A 22,622-nucleotide genomic window follows, 5' to 3' on the forward strand; every position below is an offset into this window, starting at 1 on the left:
ATATACAGAGGTGAAAGTGCTGATGTAAATATGAACTGCAGGTAACTAAAATTCAGGCTTTCCCTCACTAACAAATAAACAAAACAAAAATTAACCAAGTTTGTTGTTTACTAGGTATTCTGAGAGAGAACACTGTTCGAAAATGAAATTAAGAGGGAAACCAGTCCGATACTGTAACTAAATTAGCATCAAATGCAAATCACTGGGTACTTAGTGGTAGAACAGGTGCAGGGAAGGCCTTTAAATGAGACAAATGAATAAAACATCCCTCTGCACAAATGTGTACGCTGACACAAAGTCAATTGCATGAATAATTCAGCAACCTTGCTGCTGATGCAGGGGTCACCCTGCCTCGACCTTTATGACAGGAAGTGAAATAAAAATAAGCGGGGGGTAGTGGGCGGAGAGGAATACACCAGATAAAGCTGCTAACTGACGAATTGGCTGGAGGTATTGTTTGAGATGCATCCACACAGATAAAATTGCCAAGAGCCTGTAGGCACACAGTGCTGCCATCATTGCCACTGTCCCAGCTCAGGACTCTGTGCCTGTGAGCTGCAACCATGATCGTGTTTTCATTGATCCCCAGAGTTGTGTCTACTTACATGTATTCCTAAAGGTTTCACCACATGATCTCTCAAAAGCATCCTCCCAGCCCAATCAAAAAATCTTTTTTTTCCTCCCATCCTGTATATTTTTATATAAACAAAAAACATTCAGAGAAACATTAAAAAAAACACATTTTTTTGCTGCCCTGATGAGTTTTCTCATCCATGTCCAGGAGAATCTTCAAATCCCGGAGACTCCAGGGTAATCCTGGAGCTGTTGGCAACACTACTGCCAGTGAATGCATTAAGAGATCTGCAGAGTGTGGGTCCCTTCACATACAGCCTTTCAACAAACACAGGCAGCACACGGAACAGAGTCTCAGGTTGCCGATTGAGAACCATTCTTCCAGAATCCTCACACCAAGATAAATAAAAAATACCTCATAAGAGCTCAATGTTTCACCTTTTTAGGAAGTCCAAAATTAGGGGCCATAAATATAAGCTAGCTACTAATAAATCCAATTTAAAAAAAATCAGAGAAATGTTTTTGCCCCGAGAGCTGTTAGAATGTGGAACTCGTTACCACATGGAATAGTTACAGCGAGCATCATAGGCACCTTCCAGGGAAAGTTAGATATGCACATGAGGGAGAAAGGAATAAAAGGTTATAGATAGGGTGAGATGAGGTAGGGTAGAAGGAGTCTCATGCGGAACATAAACACTAGCAACAGACCTGTTGGACTGAATGGCCTATTTCTTTGCTGTAAAATGCTATGCAATTAGACAAGCTTTATTTATTTATTTATGTACCCTTCAGCATTTTTTTTGTCTTGTGAGATACGGTAGACCAAACATTCTCGATCTTGGGCTTGGTGTTAAAACCAATTTGAGAGCTGGGGGCTTCAACATAAACTTGTACTTTTTTTTAAATTCCCCCTGTGGATGCCAGGGGGAGCCCAGATGGTTCCAATTTAAAAACTAACAGTTTCCTTTATCCCCAAGTGCTAAAGAAAATAATCCACTGACAGGACTCTTTCCTGGGAATAGCAATGAGAGTCTGATCCCTAATACAATTTAAATCATTCATTTAAGTTTCAGAACAAAAGAAGAGGAAATCTTGTTCAAATTAACCAACATGTAAGCTTTTCTTCCCACTCAAGCAATGATCATTCACATACTACCGCAGAATTAACTTACCTAAATGTGCTTTCCACCTTTCCCTTTTAAATTGCACAGAATTATTTATTTTCACCTCCTTTGCCCCTCTCCTAAGAGAGGAATTGCATTAACATAGCAACACCTCAAAGCACTGTATGTGAATTAATTTTAAGTGCTGCGGGTTATTATGTGGATGATTGCCGGAGGCTTTTTGCACACGAGCAGATCCCACAAACACCGATGGGAAGACTGACTGATTAGCCTGTTTTTAGCGGCATTGGTGGAGGGAGGAATGTTGACCAAGGCACTGGAGAACACTCTGCCCTTTTCAAATACTCTCAATGTCCACCTGAATAGGCAGCCAAGACCTTGTTTTCGCACCTCATCCTAAGGATAGGCACTGACTTCTTGCTGCAGTAGGGTTTAGCACTGACTGTGCTCCAATATCTCATCCAAGTGGCCACTAAAGACCTTAGATAGTAAGTGGCAGCAGGCTATTTTCCTTTAGAGGCCTTCACAGTCATGCTGAGTCCTACAGCTAAACTTACACCAAGTACTGTTCATGCGTCATCCCTGTATTCATTGACCTAAATTGGATCCCATTCCAGCAATGTTTCAATTTTACAATTTTCATCCTTGCTTGCAAAATCCCCAATGGCCTTGCCATTCCTTATCTCAATTACATCATCCTGCCCTAGAGACCTTCAAGCAGTCTGCAATTCTCCAAATCTGTCCTATTGCTAATCCCCAATTTTCTTCTCTCCACCCAGCTACCTAGGCCCTAAAACTCTAGAATTCCCTCTTAAACCTCTCTGCCTTTCTATCACTCCTTCTTTTAAGGTGCTCCTTAAAGTATATCTCCTTGACCAAGCTTTTGGCCATGTGTCCAAATATCTCCTTATGTAGTGTCAAATTTTGTTTGATAATCATGGGATGTTTTACTACATTAAAAGCACTATATAAATGCAAGTTCTTGGTGTCATCAATTGATATTCACCCCTGCAAAGAAATCATGAGGAAGATCGGGTGAGTAAAGAATTCTGATGCCCCCTGTGGTCAAATAGTCTGCTGACATTCACTAGTCACACATGAGGGACAGAGAATTGAGCAAAGCAATGGGCGAAATGGTTAGCAAGCACCCCAGTAAAATTCAACACTTTCAGAAGAGCAGGGGAGGAAACTATATATACATATAAAAATATATATACACATTTAAAAAATCACTCTTAAATATTATTTTTCAGGAAGAGTATGTGCAGGAGAATGCCGCACTGATAAAATTGCTGGTAGTTTTACACGGCGCATTCAGAGGAGCAAAAAAGGCTTTGTGACAGCATAAATATGCATTAAAACTATATAAAAGCCCTGGTTAAAAGCCCTAAACTTGGCTCTCTGAAACTGAGCTCAGTCAGCAAGTTAAGAAATAGCTGAGAGATAGCAGGATTTCACCGCATCAAAAAAACAAACAGAACTCTTTAAAGTCGGTACTTCATTCCTTAAATGGGCTCACAGACACTAAATACACCATTATAGCCAGTTGAAAGCAAACCTCCACTATAATTCAGCTGTGTTATCTCACTCTAGCAATTGCTATGTCTTCAACAAAATTTGTATCAAAATCAGAAAGCTCTTATGCACTTTATCAGAAGGCCTGCCATTTATTTATTTTCAGTTTTCTTGCCCAAATATAATCAGTCAAGTTGGGAGTAGATTCCAGTGGTGCCCACTGGCACCTCATGCAAGTCACTGTTCCCTCACATGTGCATGTGGACCATAAGTTAACACCACAGTGGAAGCTGGTGCAGCATGCCCATGCACTGATGATCGAGCTCCAGTCATTCCTTGGACACTGGGCAAGTCCAGGATTGGGCTCGGCTCTGATGCTCCCCATAACGGAATAACCAAAACACTCACTGCCAAAAGTACTGAGAGTAGCCCTCTCTCTTTCCCATATTTCTTACACACGAATAACATCCACTTCGCCAAGGGAGTGGAGGAACACATCTTATGAGAGTGCAGCATTTCTCCTCACACTTTTGACTCCTGGATTTGACTCGGGATTCAGCGATCACTCTCCTGCTGCTATGTCGAAATTTTCCTTTTGATTCCAAACTGCAAACAAATCAAGCTCAACCTTAGCCCTTCATGAAAACTGCCACAGCTATTAGTCCATTAACAGGGTCACAAGACTGCCAGTTCAAATGCAGTGAAAACTAAACATTCTGAGCAGAATATCATGGCCTTCAGAATCAGCAGAGGTCAGATAGTTTATCCCCATACAATGTTGATTCACATTAATTATGCAGCACTATTTTTATTCATAGAGCCATTAAAAGGTTGTGATATATTTAACTATTATAGATTTTATACAGGCTAAAAAATAGTCTATAACCCTAATACTCCATACTCTCTTACAGTAGTGGTTTTCAATGTTTATTTTTGTTAAGGAAATACAAATTGTGAAACTCTGTGAAGCACCAATCCTCTCTCCCTCCTCCCCTCCCATAATGTATATACTTACATTGCTGTATTATAAAACAAAAATTAAAACAAAGTAAAACACTATTGAATGAATAATTACTTTTCATTAAATGAGAGAACAATACATCTTAAAAATTTGGTACAATTTTCAAATGACCTGACGCTCATGAAACCTTCAGGGATGCTCACGGAACCTGTTAGGGATGCTCGCGGAACCTGTTGGGGATGCTCGTGGAACTCGTTAGGGACGCTCATGAACCCATTAGGGATGCTCGCGGAACCCGTTAGGGATGCTCGTGGAACCCGTTAGGGATGCTCACGGGACCCATTAGGGACGCTCGTGAACCCGTTAGAGATGCCAGTGAAACCTGTTGGGATGCCAGTGAAACCCGTTAGGGACGCTCATGAACCCATTAGGGATGCTCACGGGACCCGTTAGGGACGCTCATGGAACTCATTAGGGACGCTCGCGGGACCCGTTAGGGACACTCGTGAACCCATTAGGGATGCTAGTGAAACCCATTAGGGATGCTCATGAACCTATTAGGGACGCTCGCGGGACCTGTTAGGGACGCGCGTGAACCCGTTAGGGACGCTAGTGAAACCCGTTAGGGACGCTCGCAGGACCCGTTAAGGACGCTCGCGGGACCCTTTAGGGACGCTCTTGAACCCATTAGGGATGCCCACGGAACCCGTTAGGGATGCTCGTGAACCTGTTAGGGATGCTCGTGGAACCCTTGTGTTCCAGAGAACTCTGGTTGGAAACACGGCTTTATAGTCTGTAACCTTAATACTCCACCTGAGTTTGCCTGTTTATCTAAAGTATTGCTATAAATTGAAACAGAGGTACATGATTTATTTACAATTAATAAAGGTAGTGAGTAGCTGAACCATTCAGGCAAGTATATTTGGTGTTTGATTCCCAGTATGTGCTGAATCGACCTGGGTGGAATTAGGGGGGCTGGTGGTTGGGAAACAGCTGGGAGGCTACAGTTCACCATAGGGATGGGATTCTCATTCCTGGTTGCTATTCCTAGTTACCACCACCCGCCCAACCACCCTCGCTGTTAAAGCGCATGTGTATGCATATTAGATGAGAAGCTGATCTGATCTGGCTGTTCACCCAATGTTACATAGCCTGTTAAACAGTTATTGTCCAGGCCAACACATGAAGAATAAGGTACTCAATAACACCCAGCACCCAGCTGTTGAGCAGTAACTCAGCCAAATTCAATATTGTGAGGGAGAGCAATAAAAACCAAAAGCTGAAAGTTCATCTCCTTCCAAAACTGAAGAAAATGCCTCTTTAAACAAAACTACAGTGAAGTCTAAAAATTGCTGCTAATGAACCACTGGGTTCCTTAAAGTGAGAATTATAATCAATTAAATACAACAATTTTTGCCCTTCCCCAGCCTCTCAAGCCTTAACAGGAAGGAAAGGTCAGCTCGTTGACTGCTGCTCAGGGCTCTCAATTAACCTGATTAGTTCAACAAGCAGCTATTATGAATGACACCTTATCTGAAATAGAAGGAAAAGCAACTTCCTTCCTACATAAGATACCACTGGCCATCTCCAGTCTGTCCAGGCCAGCTATTGGCCTTCTGGAAGTCACGGAGCAGTGAACAGCTGATTGGGCTTTTTGCGCCTTGGGGTCATCTGATCTGCCCAGGTAAACTGGAGAAAAGCACTGGCCTGTGGGCAACTCTGAACATTTATTTCAGAAGCAGGCAGCCAGGTGATAGAATTGCTAAAAGTAACCCATTCCCACTTCAAGAAAGGCAAACAAGTATGTTTGGAAAGATTTAGTTAACTCTGATCTATTGGGGCCTACGCTTTCAGGCTTATTAGGCTGCAGGACTTTCCTTTCCTTGATGAACACGCCCATGCCCCAACACCCACCCCCCTCCACTCCCTCCCCCAAAACCAACCACACACTAATGCTGAGAGACATGTATAAGCTTTGTATCAAATAAAAGAACATGAAGAAGGAAGGAAATAAAGAAGGAAGGTTACAAAAAAAAATCTATTAGCTGTCAGTGGCCTACATGTCCATTTGAATGACTTCAGATTAATGTAATTGAAGTAATCTTGTTGAAAAAGTCAAAGGCTCAACAATCCTGTGCAGCGGCACTTGGATGAGACAGCAAACAACATCAATATTAAACAGGTGACAACTAACAGGCTTATACTTTTATTAAAAATGTAATGCCTCAAACAGTTTTAACCAGATTTTAATCCCTTGAAATTCAAAGTTAATAGCTGCCTTGAAAATATTGAGATAGATACCAAACAATTTACTGTCTGGCTGTCAGTTCATGTTGCCCTCAATCCTCCCCCTGGAAGTGTCAGTCTCCAATTCATCTGCTGTGTTTCTGTCACTGTTTCTAATTTAATCTGAGTTTCAGACGTGCTTTACAATTCATGAAACAAAGATGTTTTGGACCACATACTAACTTTGTTGTCATCCATTACAGATAATCATAAAGTCTGTATTAAAGGGAGGTATAAAGGCCTCGATCAGGCTATTTCTGAGGCAGCGTGTTGAAAAACACAGAATCAATGGATAACCTACTGAAGTTGCTTTAAGTAACTTCTCTTTTGACTTTGAGCACCTCTTAAAGGTGACATTTCCCAATGGTTTAAGAGGTTACATACATGACCCAGCATGGAACTCAAGTAAACATATCAAAGAGATGCCATTCACCACTTCTGCTTACATGATAGTTGCCAACCCGCCAGGCTTGTCCTGGAGTTTCCAGAAACTAAAGACTAACTCCCTGAGCAAACGTTGGGCAAATTTGCTGTCAGCAAATGCCAGTAGAAAAATCATAAGGAAATTGTGTGTATTTTTAATTTTTTTTAACATTTTTGTTTGTTATAAAATTATTGGCAATGGGCAAAAGGGCAGTTTAACTGAGGGACACGAATCATGTAGTCATTCCATGAAGAGTCTATTGGCTTTCCATTGGGAAGGCAGTGCCCTGAGAGGATGGGCATGTCAGACGACCATGCTGGGTGGGTGGGGGTGGGGGGGGGGGGGGGGGGGGGGGGGGGGGGGGGGGGGGGGGGGGGGGGGGGGGGGGGTGCGGCGGGTAGGGCAAGGCAGTTGGAGACAGATGGTCAGGTGGTGAAAGTTCCTCCAGAGATGACAACCTGAGCTTACCCATGCACCATGTCATTACCTGAGGGCATTAGGTGCCAGTGGAAACATTCCAAACATAAGTCAGCACCATCAGTAGTGAAGAAAATTGACTCAAAAGAGAGCCAGCTAATTTCCCGGTAGGAAGGAGGGAAATAAAAATTCAGAGCAGCCTAGTCTTCCGTTCAGGATTGGCATCTTAACCAAGTTGCCCCTGCCTTAACCCAACATCATCAACAAATGGATGATATCCAGCAGCAAGGGTCAATGACTAATGATTGGGAGCAGCAATCCTTCCTTAGCTCAGTGGCATTGAAAGCATTGTGGTAAAAAGAGATTAAAATAGTCCCTCAACATCTAGACAGTGGTTAACTCTTAAAGGTAAAAGATAACAGTATAATCTCAGTGGGTCAATGGTTAAAGGCACTGCCCACTGCTGTGTTGAGCTAATGAAAGCAAGAATGCTAAGCCCTGGTGCTTGCCAAGTTAAGCAATCTCAGCCAGGGTAGCATTTGGGGCTCTGGATTTGCTTCCACACTCTGGATTAAGCAAGGGAAAAACAGTTAGGCATCCTGTCCCAGATCCACATGCCAATTCTTTGCTGAACATGTGCACACGTGGACTCCAGGTAAGAGACAGGATTGAGCCATAATGTCCCTGACAAACAGAAACCCTGTCGACACTCACTTGTACGTGGGAACGTGGGCCAGGGTATTTCACATGGCAGGATTCTCTAGCCTGCCACCCGAAGAGTTGGTGGCAAATGTATCCCTGCCGAAACTGACTTACGCACAGCCATTTAATGCTCCAAGGAACGTTAATTGACTGGAGATGAGACTTCCGTCCCTCACTCAAGAGGAAATCCCGCCTCAGAGACCTGTCAGAAGCTGCAGTGGACAGGAGTGGGGCTAAATCTAAGTCCCAAAGTCCAGGAACAGGTAAGTGTGGGGGGTCTCAAGGTGGTGAAGGGAGATGAAGCCCCAGGGGCTTGGGCAGAGGGGGTTGGGGGCGTTGGCAGAGAGGACAGTGGGGAGGGAGTATGCGCAGGGGACAGACCTTGTGGGAAGGGAGGGGTGCCTGATGTTGAAAGGAAGCTGTGGGTAGAGGCACCCTCCCCTCCCCTCCCCTCCCACCCGAGGCCTGAGCAGGGTGACTTTCCAGGCATCCCCCCTGCTGCTGAACTCCTCCCTCCAGTCTTAAAACTGTGGCTGGGCAGGAAAAGGTCCTTAAGTGGTCAATTGCAGGAGGCTGGAGCACAGTGGAGGGCTGGCCGCCCAGGGAATTTTCTGCCTCCCTCATAACCCCTCCCCAACCTTGCAATCCTGCCTATGGGGCATCGTAAAATTCTGCCTGTGTTCACTTAGATGAAATATTTTGGAGGTGACCGGTGCCTGTGAAAGTGACAGGGAGGAATAGATGGGGGTAAATAGCAGAGAGAAAACATAACGTGTTGAGCTTAATAATTAAAAATAATAATTTCAATGTGTGTCTGGTTTGGTGATTAGGTTCATTTGTTTAGTGACTGTTATGGTTCCAGCCACTTCCAGTGCATGTAAAGGAAACCTAATTAATAAAAGCTCCTGTCATTAGTTCTCCAGCATAATTAGTACAATGTATGCTAATTACCTGTGTAAAAAAATCTAATAAACCCTTTGGAATGGCAATGTATTAGTAGCTTTCACAGAGTTATTGGTCTCTTCAAGGTAATAGTAATGTGCAGGTTTTAGTGCTTTGGGTGGACTGGCTTTTCTCAATAGCCCCTTCCTCTTCACTCAAGCCCCAAGACAAAGACAATCGAACATCTCACTCATTCAGCTTGGGATATAGTACCACAGGACTGCCTATGAGTGTCCACTCTGTTTGTGCAAGCATGGATAAGTTGGCACTCATATATTCAGGCCATGAGGTGGTCCAGTGTCCCGTTCAACTTGTGGCCCTTGCATTGGCTGCTGCTCAATGTGTCTTGAGTGTTCATTTTCAGCCTGACGTGGTCCAGATAGAACATACTTCAACAAAGCATCAATGAGTATTCCTAGTCTAGACACTTAGGGCAAAATTTCCAAAGGGTTTCTCCTGCTAGTCTGTGTAACTTCAGGGGAAGAGATGTCGGTACCATAGAAAAAAGGTGCAAACAATAAACCTGATAAACCAATTATAAAATTCCTGTTCAGCCTCAACTGAAATATTGCGCCCACTTCTTGATACCACACTATAGGAAGAATGTTAAGTTATGAGAGAGGATGCAGAAGAGATTCATGAGAATGGTTCCTGGGGTGAGGAACTTCAGTTGCATAGATGGATTGGAGAAGCTGGGGCTGTTTACCTTGGAGAAGAAAAGGTTGAGAGGAGATCTGATAGAGGTATTCAAAATCATGAGGGGTCTGGACAGTGCAAATAGAGAGAAACTGTTCCCATTGGTGGAAGGATCGAGAACTAGAAAGCACAGATTTAAGGCAGTTGGCGAAAGAAGCAACGGCAACATAAGGAAAAACTTTTTGGACAGTGAGTTGTTAGTATCTGGGATGCAATGCCTGAGAGTGTGGTGGAGGTGGATTTAATTGTGTAGTATGTCATAAATGATCAGCTGTCCTTTTTTACGAACAGGCAGCTTGACGTTCATTCTTGATCATGCACAACTTAGAATTATCAGAAAGCAAAGCATGATTTTCTTTAAAAAATTTTAAAAATAAAGTTCAGAATTGAGATCATTAGGTTTTAAGTTACAGCCCAAAAGGGACATGAGAGAAGCATATTTGTTGCTGACATACAGCAGGTTGTGGATGGGGAAGGTAAATGTAGTGTGATTATAGCAATTATAACAAATGAGAATTGGGTCATTATCTAAAGAGACAAAATTTGCAGGGCTACTGGTAAAGGGCAGGGGAACAGCACTGTGAATTGCTTTTACAGAGAGCCAGCACAGACATGATGGGCTGAATGGCCTCCTTCTGTGCTGTAACCATTCTATGATTCAGCATCTGTGCCATTTATCCAAGGTTTGTCTGCTGTTCTGCCAATTACAGTAGACAAGCAGGTGAACCCTTGCCAGAGTTCACCTGTCTAAACTGGCTATTCAACCCATGGAGGCAGGTATTACAACCAACCTGATCATATCCTCCTCTCACAATCAGACTTTCCTGAATGCCTCAATGAAGGGTGATTGGGAATGGGAACCTGAGATGACTTTTCTGTTTGCATTGCTGGGGCAGGGGGAAGCATTGCAAAAAAGTGTTGTGCCCTGAAATCTGCCTCAAATGTAATCAAGGATCAAATCTGGAACCTTCCTAGCATGGATTTCTTCCAAGTTGTGTAGTTACCCACCGAGCCATGAGGTAAATCTTGGGTTGCCAACCCTCCAGAATTGCCCTGGACTCTCCAGGAATTGAAGATTAACCTCTAGGAGACTGCTGCGAGTGACCAGGGAGTAAAATCATAGGGGTAATTTCTTTCAACACTCATTTATTACCCTTAAAAATATTGGAGACCAGGGGTAAAAGTTGATTTACTAGATGGGGCATTGGGAGGCAGGTAGTCATATGAGGAAACCTCCAGGAATACATCAAATCAGGGTTAGTAACCGTACACAGATCCATCATTTGAAAAGAGGAGAATGTATGATAGCAAAAGCTTTGAAAAGCCTATAATCAAATAGCCCTTAAAATAGCACCATCTCCTGCATAGAAAACATAAGCCAAAAGTTAAAAGGAAGCCTTATTGTATTTAATTTTACAAAATATCGCATCCCTTTGGCACAGCTCACCCAACAGAGACAATGGGAAAATTATTACAAAAGATAAGCAAGCACTGTGAGGATTTGGGTTTGTTATACTACAAAAAAAAGCTCCACAAAAATGGCTCCTTCATTCTCTTCCCCTTGCTCTTTCCCTTTCAAAACAAAAAAAAAGTGCCATAAACCCCTGGCATGGAGACAAATATTGAAAATTGTTGGCAATGGATAGGTCACTAATGCATTGGGGGTCAGCATCCTGGCAGCTCTTAGGACATTCCTGGCAAAGTAAACAGTGAGCCACAGCATCAGCTTTCTTCTGCATGCAATCCCACTTAAATTGGCAGGGTTAGCCAAGGCTTAGGAAGAGTTTAATTATCCTACTGGGGCAAGAGCTCATCAGGAACAATAAGAGCCCCACTAATCCAAATCAGGTAACCCAATCCAGATACACAGCACACACATCACAAGACACACACACAGACACACACACACACACATCACAATACACACACACAAACACACATGCACACACATCACAATACACACACACACATCACTAATCATTCAAAGTTGTTTTCTCACCATATCATTCACCAGAGAGGTCTGGAGTAGCTAAACTAAAAAAATCTGTCTCTCGTTATACCTCAATCTCTGGATTTCATTCATAACTTCTCACAGTATCAACTTTACTAGGATACATTATAAAAATTATACCCTCTTTGCAACTATCCCATGCAGTTCACATAAAATCCAGCATGAATGTCACTAGGTTTTTTTTTTAACAAACAAGCTTTTCTCAGCTAAAACGGGCAATTTGTGTTAATTGTTTCCATCCCTGCATCACCTCCATCCAATGTTAACAGGGCCAGTGATTTGCTGAAGATAAGTCAGCAAACTTTTCTTTTTATATTGTGTGTATTGATGGTTCACTATTAAGAGGATGCTGTTCGTATGAACTAAAAGTCCTCAGCAAAAGCTTTCCTCGTCCGTCAACAAAAGATCTGAGATGAAAATGATGAAAAATTCCAGCATTTGCATGTGATATCATTGTAGCAATAATACATAGCTCTCCTCTCATCTTTCTCTCCCCACACCCCCCCCCCTACTAATTTCTTATTGCAGAAGAGGGCTCTTTAAATTAGGTTTAAAAATGTTGCTTTTAATCTATCTTGGTTAAACTCCCATCATATCTATATGAAAACAACTTGAGGCAGGGAGCACAGTAGATCAGTGTCTAGCTGCATCAGTCATTACACCACTGATCAATGTGGAGTTAACTGATTTCATCCAGGACAGCAGCAGCACTACAGCTGGTTTCAGTGAACCTGGGGTTCCTGCTCTTGCTCAGTGCCCAGTGATCCCTTGGCTGATGCCCAGGAGCACTAACTACTTGCAGAGCTGCTGAGGTGCTACAGGGCTGCCCAGTGCCTGTGGGAGCAAAACCCCTAAAAGGCCTTCATGAGCAAAGTTCAAAAAAAAAATGTCTCATGCCCGGTAGCAAATCTTTATTCCGGTACATGTGATCCCGATAAGGTTGATCTACTTTACCGCATAATGATTGAGCTTTTTGGTACAATGTATACTATTATTCCCCAATATGGTTTGAAATGAAGTTTAAAAATATCCCACACACTCAAAAAGAGATTTCAAATTTGCCTCTACTCTATGCTGTAGCTCAAGCAATGTAGGGATGTTTATACTGCAAGGTCAGTGCTATTGCAAAAGTGGCACAGAAGTAACAAGTATAGGCTTAGCCTTTTGGAGAGATGCCATCATGCACAACTTGGATTTGACATTGGATGGGGTGCGGTGTCAAATTGGGTATAAGGGGTCATTCAGCAATCTTGTGCTCAAGGGGAAAGTGGGGTTCCGAGGTAGGGCTAAGCACCAAAGCCCAGATGGTCCAATCCATGCTCCCCATGAATGCAGTCTGACATAGAATGCAGCCTGCCATATCATGTTCATTATACCCGTTTCTAATTCAGTACCCTTGACCACAAGGAAGCTCTGTTCCAATCCTGTGAAAATGCAAAATGTGCCAACACGAGGTGTGAAAAACGTGTCAGGTAATATCAAGCCAAAAGAGAGGGATGCGAAACACTGGTCTAAACATCAATGGACATATATATATATGTAGAAACATAGGTCAGACTCTACTAATGTCATACACCACATAAAGCTTCGTACTGATTCCATATAAATCCCTATCGTGACATCCATCACTTATCAATGGCAAACATTAACATCCAATGTCCACACTGAGTCAAAGTAGAATCAAAACTAAATCCACATTAACATTGAAACAGTTGGGATCATTAATAAACAGCAGCCAGTGAGATCTGAGCCTGAAATCTCACTGTAGTAAATGGGGGATGAAGGAGGTAGTAAAAAAGAGGAGGTTCAGATTACTGCTAGTGGATAAACCACACAATCAGATCAGTGACTCCTGATTACTGAGGGATGCCCAGGTATCCATGTTCTTTGTAGAAGTGATAGATAGGCACTGGCCTTAATGTCAGTCATTCGAACTTCCACACCTATTCAGAGATCTATGGCACTCTTGGATGTCACGAGATGCAGAGATGGGAAACATTCATTCCGTCTCAGGAAGCTGCTCAGTGTAGTGACTCCAACTATTTGCAACCGACACTATGAAACTATAGATCTACAGATATGCCATCAGGTTAAAGTCATCCAGTCTTGTAAGGTAAATGAGGGGGAGCTGATTCCTCCACACCCCACCTCCCCCCCCTCCCCCCTCCACCCTGCAACACACCCCCTGCCATCCACCAAACCCTTATCTCACCACATTTCCTCTCAATCAGTGCTCCCATTATATAATAAGATTTGACAGAATACACCAAATGGAGGAGAGATAGGCCGTACAGAGCTCACTCCACCAACCCTGAGACAGGACCAAATTTTTAACTGCTCTAAAAATGCCTTACAACGTGCCCTGGTCAAGTGGTGCCCTGTCCGATCTTTATGGCCGATGGCCAAGAAGCCCTTGCAGTTGAAAGTGACTTTGATCCATGGCCAAGTTTTCTTTCCATTATGTCTGTGCCTTTTTTGAGATTTCCAGTAAAAGAAGAACAAGCTCATTTTTGTTAATAAACTAGTTGATTTATTTTTTTCTCTCAGCTGCAGTGCACCCCAGTGATCTAAAGCCTAAATTACACTCCCAGAACAGCAGATTCACTCAAGATTAGGGCCCAGCACTGACTCAACTGATTAGTGCCAAACTCCATCTGCACCAGCCAATAAATCACCAGCTGGCTCACATGAGCCTAAATTACATGAGCCCTGAGACAATTCCCAGGGTGGGAATTTTGTGTTTAAATCCCTAGCCAAGCGCTGGAATAAAGAAAGTTGCATTTGCCATATGTAGCTGGCCCCATTGGTGCCTTCAGCTTCAAAGTATCGGCTTTGAGAGTTAACTTTTCACCCCCACTTTACCTCCAGCCTGTGGCAAATGTAACTGGCTGCCTGGCTCAGCACAGGACACCACAGGCTGCCTTTCTTTCCTGGCCAGAGGCAGAAGATACTTCATTCCTCCTTTTCTACATCCCAGCATGGCATTTCCACATTTATGACTCATTCAGGTTACGTTACATAGAATCAATAACACAGAAACAGATCATTCGGCCCAACTGATATATGTCCGTGTTTCATTCCACCTGATTCTCCTCCCAGTCTAATTACCTCATCCAGCCCTGCCACATATCCTTCTTTTCCCTTCTCCTCCATGTGTCTTTCCAGGGAAGGACAATCCATGTGGCAAATAGGGAGGTTTCGGCCATAAGCAGGGTTCCATATGGTTGCATCATTGGAATCCACTAATCCCATGGGAATCCCAAAGAAATCCACGTCCTTTAAAAGGGGGATGGCGGTCAGGGAGGGAAGTCAGTCCACACCCCTGTATTTTCCCCAGGAAGTGATGGTGAAAACTGGAAAGTCTTCTGAGTGAGGTACAGATCTGCCTATCCATGTGGGAATCTGCCATACTGTAACTTGGTGAAGAATGGAAAAAATCTGGTTGAAGTGTAAAGAAGGGACACTTAGACTTTGCTGGACCAACCAGCTCCATTATTCAACTGCTAAGTGGTTCACAGTTGCACAACAAGTACCTCTGAAAGTCGGCAGTCACCTCAGAAAGGGAGGGTGAGAATACATTCCCTCGTGTGTTGTTCTACCTTAGACTTTCCCCAAAGGGAAAATATCGGCTGTAACACGAATGTGATGCTGGTGCTGCCTCTGGAGGTACGAAGGCCCACTCTAAGAGAGAGTTGCACTGAAAGCAGCAGCACCTAGCTAGGCAGATACAGTCCCCGCCTCAGGCGCCCGCTGAATACTGAGCTGAACGATGGGAAACCAGTAGTGCAGTTTCCTGATTGCTGGCTGGTCCGCACAGCCTTGTCAATGTCGGGAGTCACCATCCCATCATTTTATGCCCTGTTATTTTTAAAACAAACACTGGTTGAAAGAAGTGAAGGGGGCCTGTCCTTGCTTGGCACCGATGCAGTCCAACAGCTACTAACGTATCAGCCTGCACATGCACCCAGAGTGCGTACAGACACTTTCAATGATACTCCACTGAAGTGAAATCTTCAATTCTGGCTCTCCCTGTTCCACAGCTCAGTGCATACGAGAAAACAACACAGCAAACACATGGGATCCATCTCTGCCCGCTGCAAAAAAACAGGCCATTCTGCCCTTCAATCTTACAGTAATGACACAATCTGAAAGTGCTGTTTAATCCTTCAAAAGGTTACATTCCTTTTTTTTTGCTATCCATCCATTTGTTTTCTCCTTCTCTCCAGGTGCTGACCCACGTTGAGGCAGAGTGTCCCAGGAGGAGTTTAGTCTATGGTACCTTTCCCGAGTGCTTCTCAAGTGCAAGTACTGAGGGGCAATTCAACATAGAAGCCATCACAGCACCAGCCTGGACAGGCTCTCAGCCAATATCATTCGAGTATACCCTCCGGTATAAACCGGATTGGCGATCAGGAGCAAGGATCCTGGCTGATCTTCACTCCTGCACACAGCCCAGGACAGAGAAGCCAACTGCAGCAATCTCCTGTGCTGCAATTCTGGCTGAGGTCATGCTAACCTGGCACAGGCTGGGGACTGAATGTCTGAGTCCAACACTTGCAGCGCTTTCACTATTTGAGCCATTTGGGAAGAAGGTTCCCACTCTATAATGCTTCCAGTAACAAGGCACAGCACAAAACTAAAAACAAAAGCTCATCTGGAAAGTCAAAGTTCTTCACTTATTGCCTGTCTAACAATCTGCTGATTCCAGGCACTCAGAACTGAGTGGGTTTAATATATATTATATAAATGGATACATATATTAATGTGCCCAGCTGCCTGACGCAATACTGATGTAAAACCACAAAGAGGGAGAATCAGTAAGAAGCAAGCAAAAAGGATTTCCTCATTATGATGATTCAACAAGAGCTTGGGCCTCTGAGACACAAAACACCAGCAAATTTCCAAGCCTTTCACAAGTAAATCACACAATTATAGAACCTGAAACAGGACAAGAGAGACCGTGCGTTTATACATGTTCAAGATAAAACATACCCACATGTACACATGCAACAACAGGCCAATGTACCAGCACTACTTGTGGAGAGGCAGGTGTTACACAATAATCAAGTGCAAACAATTGTTCATACCTGTCAATTATCACTGGGTCTGATGGCGTCTCATTCCTGTTGCCGCAACTTTTCTTGTCACAGCAGCGACTGCAGGAGGGGGAGAAGAGGGAGAGAATTAGAAATCAGTATGGAACAATTGCTGCATATGGCTTAAATTACTGATGCCTTCTCTCCCTGTGCTAAACAAGCAGGTCAGGTACAATTTAACAACCACATAATGGTTAAGTAACTACTGCCAAACCTTTTGCAGTACAAGACAACAGGTAGAAATTATTAGGAGACTGTACTTGTATATAGGTAAATTACTACTTTCCACTTCCCCTAGACAGCTGGTGATAATTAGGGAGGCAAAAGGTGCCTTTGTAAAGGTGAGCAGTGAAGCAGGACTCACCTGAGGCAAGTAAGCAGCCCCTCTCAAAACAATAGATGGGACAAACCTCCTCAGCATTAGGGTGTCAATCTCATTGGTTCTCATCTTACAACCATCACAGATGGTGAATACATTTCAGTGAAGGAAAACAGTCACTGGCTGAAATCAGGCCCCCACACAACAGGATGTCAAAGGCTGCAAGTAAAAGTGCACTGAGTTTAAGCAGGATGTGGGGGAGTAGTGGAATCTAAAGAGTTAAAACCATTTTTAAAATAGAACTGAGGTCATTTATGTTCCATTGCTCTTGTACAACTTTGCTACTTCCCCAAATGAGCAAACAACAAAGGAACACACTCTCCACTATCTTCATGTAAAGCGCATTGCTGTTGCCATTTGTCATTAACAGAGTATATAGCAATTTCTTTTTAATATTCCACCTGCTATAGCCCACTTTCCCAATGACTCTCAAAAGATGTTTTTACTTTTTTCTTATGGAAGTTATGGGCATCGCTGGCTAGGCCAGCATTTATTGCCCATTCCTAATTGCCCTTGAGAAGCTGGTGATTACCCACCTCCTTGAACAGTTGCAGCCCATGTGGTGTGGGTCTACCCTGCAGGCAAATAGAGCATATTCCATCACACGCCTGACTTGTGCCTTGTAGATGGTGGACAGGCTTTGGAGAGTCAGGAGGTGAGTTACTTGCCACAGAATCCCCAGCCTCTCACCTGCTCTTGTAGCCACAACATTTAGATGACCGGTCCAGTTTAGTTTCACATCAATGGTAATCCTCATCATTCTGAGTTGATGGTGCAAGATTCAATGATGGTAACGCCACTGAATGTCAAGAGGAGGCAGTTAGATTCTCTCATGTTGGAGATGGTCATTGACTAGCGTTTGTGTGACACAAATGTTACTTGTCACTTACCAGCCTATGCCTGTATGTTGTCCAGGTTTTGTTGATCACAGGCACGACTGCTTCAGTAGCTGAAGAATTGCAAATAGTACTGAACACCAAGCAATCGCCAATGAACATCCCCACTTCCAACCTTATGATGGAGGGAAGGTCATTGATGAAGCAGCTGAAGATGGTTGGGGCCTAGGGCACTATCCTGAGGAACTCCTGCAGTGATGTCCTGGAACTGAGATGATTGTGATTGTTGGAGCCCAACTATCTTTCTTTGAGCTAAGCATAATAATAATGTGGCAGTGGACACAGGAGCGTTGTACTTCTGCCACCTGATGGCATTCAACAGAACAAAGGAGATGGTTTCCCTTGATATCCAGGACCTTGGCATTGGTCAAAGGCAGTGAGAAAGGTGCCACTCCTTCCAACAGGAGAAATTAAAGCTGGGGTGGGGTACTCCCAAAGTTCAGAGTTCTCTGCTCTCCAGATAGTTAGCATGCATATAAAAGCCCCAGCTGTAGCATTACAAAAGGATCTAATGCACATATACACTTTGCATTCAGTTATTTTCTATCGCAATAGATCATGAGTTAGGAGACTGAGTGTGAAGATCGAGATACTCATCATAGGCCTATACAATCTTAGAGTAGGTGCTTTTGTAAATTGCCTGCCTATTCTTTCTTATTTTTGTCACTGTAAGTGGCAGGGCCACAAGTGAATCATTCTATTTCTCATTCATTTTCTTCATCTGTTCCTGGGTTTCTCTCCTTCCTTTCTCCCTAATGTCACCACCATTTTCTCAAGGACAATTAGGGATGGGCAATAAATGCTGGTCTAGCCAGTGACACCCAAACCCGTGAACGAATAAAAAAAATTAGTTCCCCTTTGGATTGGATAATCACACTTGTGTAAATTAAGTCTATTGACATTTTTGTTCCTGCCACAACTCCAGTTAACAGTTTCTGAAAGTTATATTGTGTTGGGGAAAAACATTTCTTGGCAAAAAGTATTTGTAGATTTGGAAGCTTTATCCAAAATCAAAGCTCCTCCCTCCTCTTCACTAACTCCTCACACTGTCTCCTAATTCATTTCCAAGATCTCGAACATGATGTTCACTTTGTATTCCTGTCTTTCCTTCCTCTCACAATCATTGAGTTCTTAAACCCAAAACTTGGGCATCACAAAATCATTCACTTCTGAACAATCTCTTCTCCTTTCCTTCAAACCATGGGGACAGCCGACTGTGGGCCTTGACCCTTTTCATTCAATGTACATTTCATTTTAGCCAGAAGACCATTTAGTGATGCTCTTCAAATGTTTGGGAAGTCTGTGAGACTTGCACTTCACAAGGTATAAACATCATCAGGAGGGAGCTATGATAGCACATATAATGTTTATATTCAGCACAATGAATATTTATTAGTGTTAGTCAGTGATGGCTCCCACTAACCTGATGTGATTAGTCAGATAGTGTTCACACTACACTGGAAGCGATACGTTATTAAAATATAATGTCATGGCCTAGTAAGTACAGGCAGCCAATGCCCAGTGTGCAAGCCATGAGCTGCCTAGTTAGATTCCCAATTCCTGCTAAGTTATCTGGCTCAACATTTCAGGGGTTGCAATTTTCCTCAGTCCCTAGAAGCGGGGGGATAAAATCCTGCTGCAGATCACAAGTTCATTTGCAACACCTCACCTGTGGAAGGTAGAAAACCTGCCGCCACTCAAAGGAAGATGACCACATGAAGGGCGGTCACTTGAATGTGTGAGACGCCGCACTCCAACCAGAGAGGACGGGTGAAAATTAGAGTAAAACAGCCTTTGAAAATAATGTCTTGCACCTTCACTCAGGCTCATTTGGTTAAAAGGAAGTGTCAGTGCCCTAAAGCATAGCATTTAACTTTGTTTCTGGCCCAGGTTATACATAGTTACATTCTGCATTATGTCCTACGTGACTGCTGTAGTTTTTTTTTTGCTGCAGGATCATGTATAGAATGAGCAGGAAGTGAAGTTTGAGATCACATTAGTAAATAGTTATATTTTTGGCATTGCTGACAATGCCATGCACAAAAACTCTGGTTCACCGCATCCCTCTATACTAGTGGTACTAATGCGAGAGCCACGATTGAGTGTCACTCTATCAGTGCAATTCAATGGGCAATGCCATTAACCCTTTCTGTACTTACAGGAGAGGGTGAATTGGTAAAATACAGCCACTTTCTGATTTCCTTCACCGCAACATGAGCAGTTGTGTCTCCAAGTTCCTGGGCCCTAAAGCTCTAGAGTTCTCATCTAATCCCTCTTTGCACTATTAAATCTCTCTCTCTCTCCTCTTGTAAGGCAAGCCTAAATATCTACTCAACCCTCTTAATACCTTCTTATGCGGCCTGGTGTCAAAGTTGATCTGATCCATCCTGGGAAGTTTCACTATGTTAAAAGGTGCTGTTTAACTGTAAGTTGTTGTTGCCGGGCACCCTCTCTCCCGCCCAGCGCCCTCTGAAGGCAATGTCCCATATTGGGGTCTGATTTCAGAAGCACCAATACTTCACTCCAGTGACCATTCTTCGTTTGTCAGCATGTACCGGGGCCTTCACAACCCGCACAGATATCGCCCTTGCCCAGCAGATGAAGTATGACGGGAGAAGGCTCCATGGAGCATAAACATGGGGGGTCGTAAGGGCCGTTTCTGTGCAATGTTCTACGTACCGTCCATTTATATTCACCAAGGGTGAATGGATAAGGATCAGCAGCAGGGGCCCGAACTGATTTATTCCCCTCCATAGGCCGGAGGGGCACACTGAGGAGAGTTGTAGCACTTCAACAGCATCCCCAGCTGAGATCAACTCATCCAGCTCAGGCTGGTAGCCAACGTGGGACATCTGTGATTTTTTGTTGTTGTTTAGTTTCTATTTTTACTTAGAGACGGAACTCTATGCCCGAATCCCACTCTTGGGCTGCTTTGCAAAAATTTACAAGTGTTTTATCCAGCTTGTAAATCTGACAATCATTTTACTCTGATTGTCTTAGAGCTAATATGTCTGATTCAGTCATTGAACCCATTTAAAAACCAGCTGAAGAATAATTAAACCAAGTCAATCGAACGCGAGCGGAAGGAACCGACCTGAAATGGATGAGTAACAAGATAGGCCTTCAGCTTGGAAACAATATCATTTCTCAGTACAATGAGGTGGGGAATTGTGCATTCGTTATAATCACCAAATGAGCACTGGGCTAGGGTTGGTGTTGTCCTGCTAACCTTACTTTGAGTACTCGCCATACTCCAAATGATTTATTACAAATAATATTCATTCTTTAATATAACACATATTAGTGCCATGAAGTCACATTTTAAGGGGAGGGGGGAGTTAAAAACAGACCTTGGCTGAAACTGTGGATGTTTTTGCTACCAAAAGACAAGCTGGTTTCACACCATCTGGGTAATGGTAGCGCATAGCAATTAGCTGAGCTGATTAATGGCGAACAGACTCTCATTTTATGCTTCTAACTGAGGGCACATTTGCACCCCGGTGCAAATTCAGCAGATCCAAACTTCCGCCGACAATAATGCAGAGTAAGAAAATGGGTTTGCAATGTGGCGACCAAGAAGAAGGGAGCATGTCTGCAGCCCATGCTCCGAACGGCATCAGATTTGCAATTTAAAACAGCATTAGTAGCACAATGGATGACAGCTCCCATATCAGCCAGGTCACGTCAAGTAATAAACAAACAGCGCCCCAATAAAACCCTGCTTGAATAGCCAACAATGAAACCTGTAATCTCCCTCATCAGCTGGCTGACCTTTCACAACATGCCTTTTTTTTCACCCCCCTCTCTGTCACCCTCCACACACTGAAATATATTATCTTCGTGGTTTTCTGTTTCCGATAATCTGGACCATACGGTGGTGGGAATTTTGGGCAGCTACCCTAATCTGACCTGACCCTCACCTACAGAGCACTGCAAATCCACAATACACAACACACCAACATATAAACAAGGGAGGCAATTGTCAATATGAGCTCAGCTATTCATTGTGGAAGCCAAACTATCGTTAGGGAGCAAGGTTCCCACAAACAAGAAAGCTGAAGAGATGCGAGTGGAAATGTTAGCGCGCTTGGCAAACGGCTCAGCTGATTAACTCAATGAGGCGCTGAGCCCTACAGACCAGGAAGGGTCCACGTTAGTTAATGCCAGTCGGATCATTATGTTTGACCTTATTGCCCCTGCATTAGAAAAGGAGACTTACGTCAGGAAACTTGCCCTGACCACTCACTAGCAACTTGTACTGGAAATTCATAGGTGAGTAGACAATGGGAGAAGGTAGAGTCGGGTTCTGCCTTGATGGTTCCCCCCACCCTCGGATTCAAATAGCTTTTCTACACTCAATACCTAGCCTGAAGAATACCCACTTGAGAGAAATACCAGAGGACTGTTAACATTCATAGAACCAGGAGTCAAAACCTTCAGATAAACAGGAGAAAATTATCAACAAGAAATGTCAGCACAGTCTGGTTTTCCACCGACTTCTAAAAAACTGAAGTAAGCACTATTTCTGTTCAATCGTAGCACCTTAACAAAACCACCATTTTCAGCAACGCTGCATCATTTGTCACTTAACAACGAACTG

At 43.5% G+C, this 22,622-nt stretch overlaps 1 protein-coding gene across 4 annotated transcripts in view; it reads right to left on the minus strand.

Annotated features, from left to right (window-relative positions):
- ebf1a (EBF transcription factor 1a) overlaps positions 1–22,622 on the minus strand; it is a 492,107-nt gene that overhangs the window by 456,504 nt on the left and 12,981 nt on the right. For all 4 annotated transcript variants that reach the window (XM_041193628.1, XM_041193630.1, XM_041193629.1 and 1 more), the window contains exon 6: positions 16,739–16,807. In XM_041193628.1, coding sequence (XP_041049562.1) covers positions 16,739–16,807 — 69 coding nt within the window. The remainder of the gene's footprint in view (positions 1–16,738; positions 16,808–22,622) is intronic.

Source organism: Carcharodon carcharias, chromosome 8 (assembly GCF_017639515.1).
Source record: "Carcharodon carcharias isolate sCarCar2 chromosome 8, sCarCar2.pri, whole genome shotgun sequence".
NCBI classification, from domain to species: Eukaryota; Metazoa; Chordata; class Chondrichthyes; order Lamniformes; family Lamnidae; genus Carcharodon; species Carcharodon carcharias.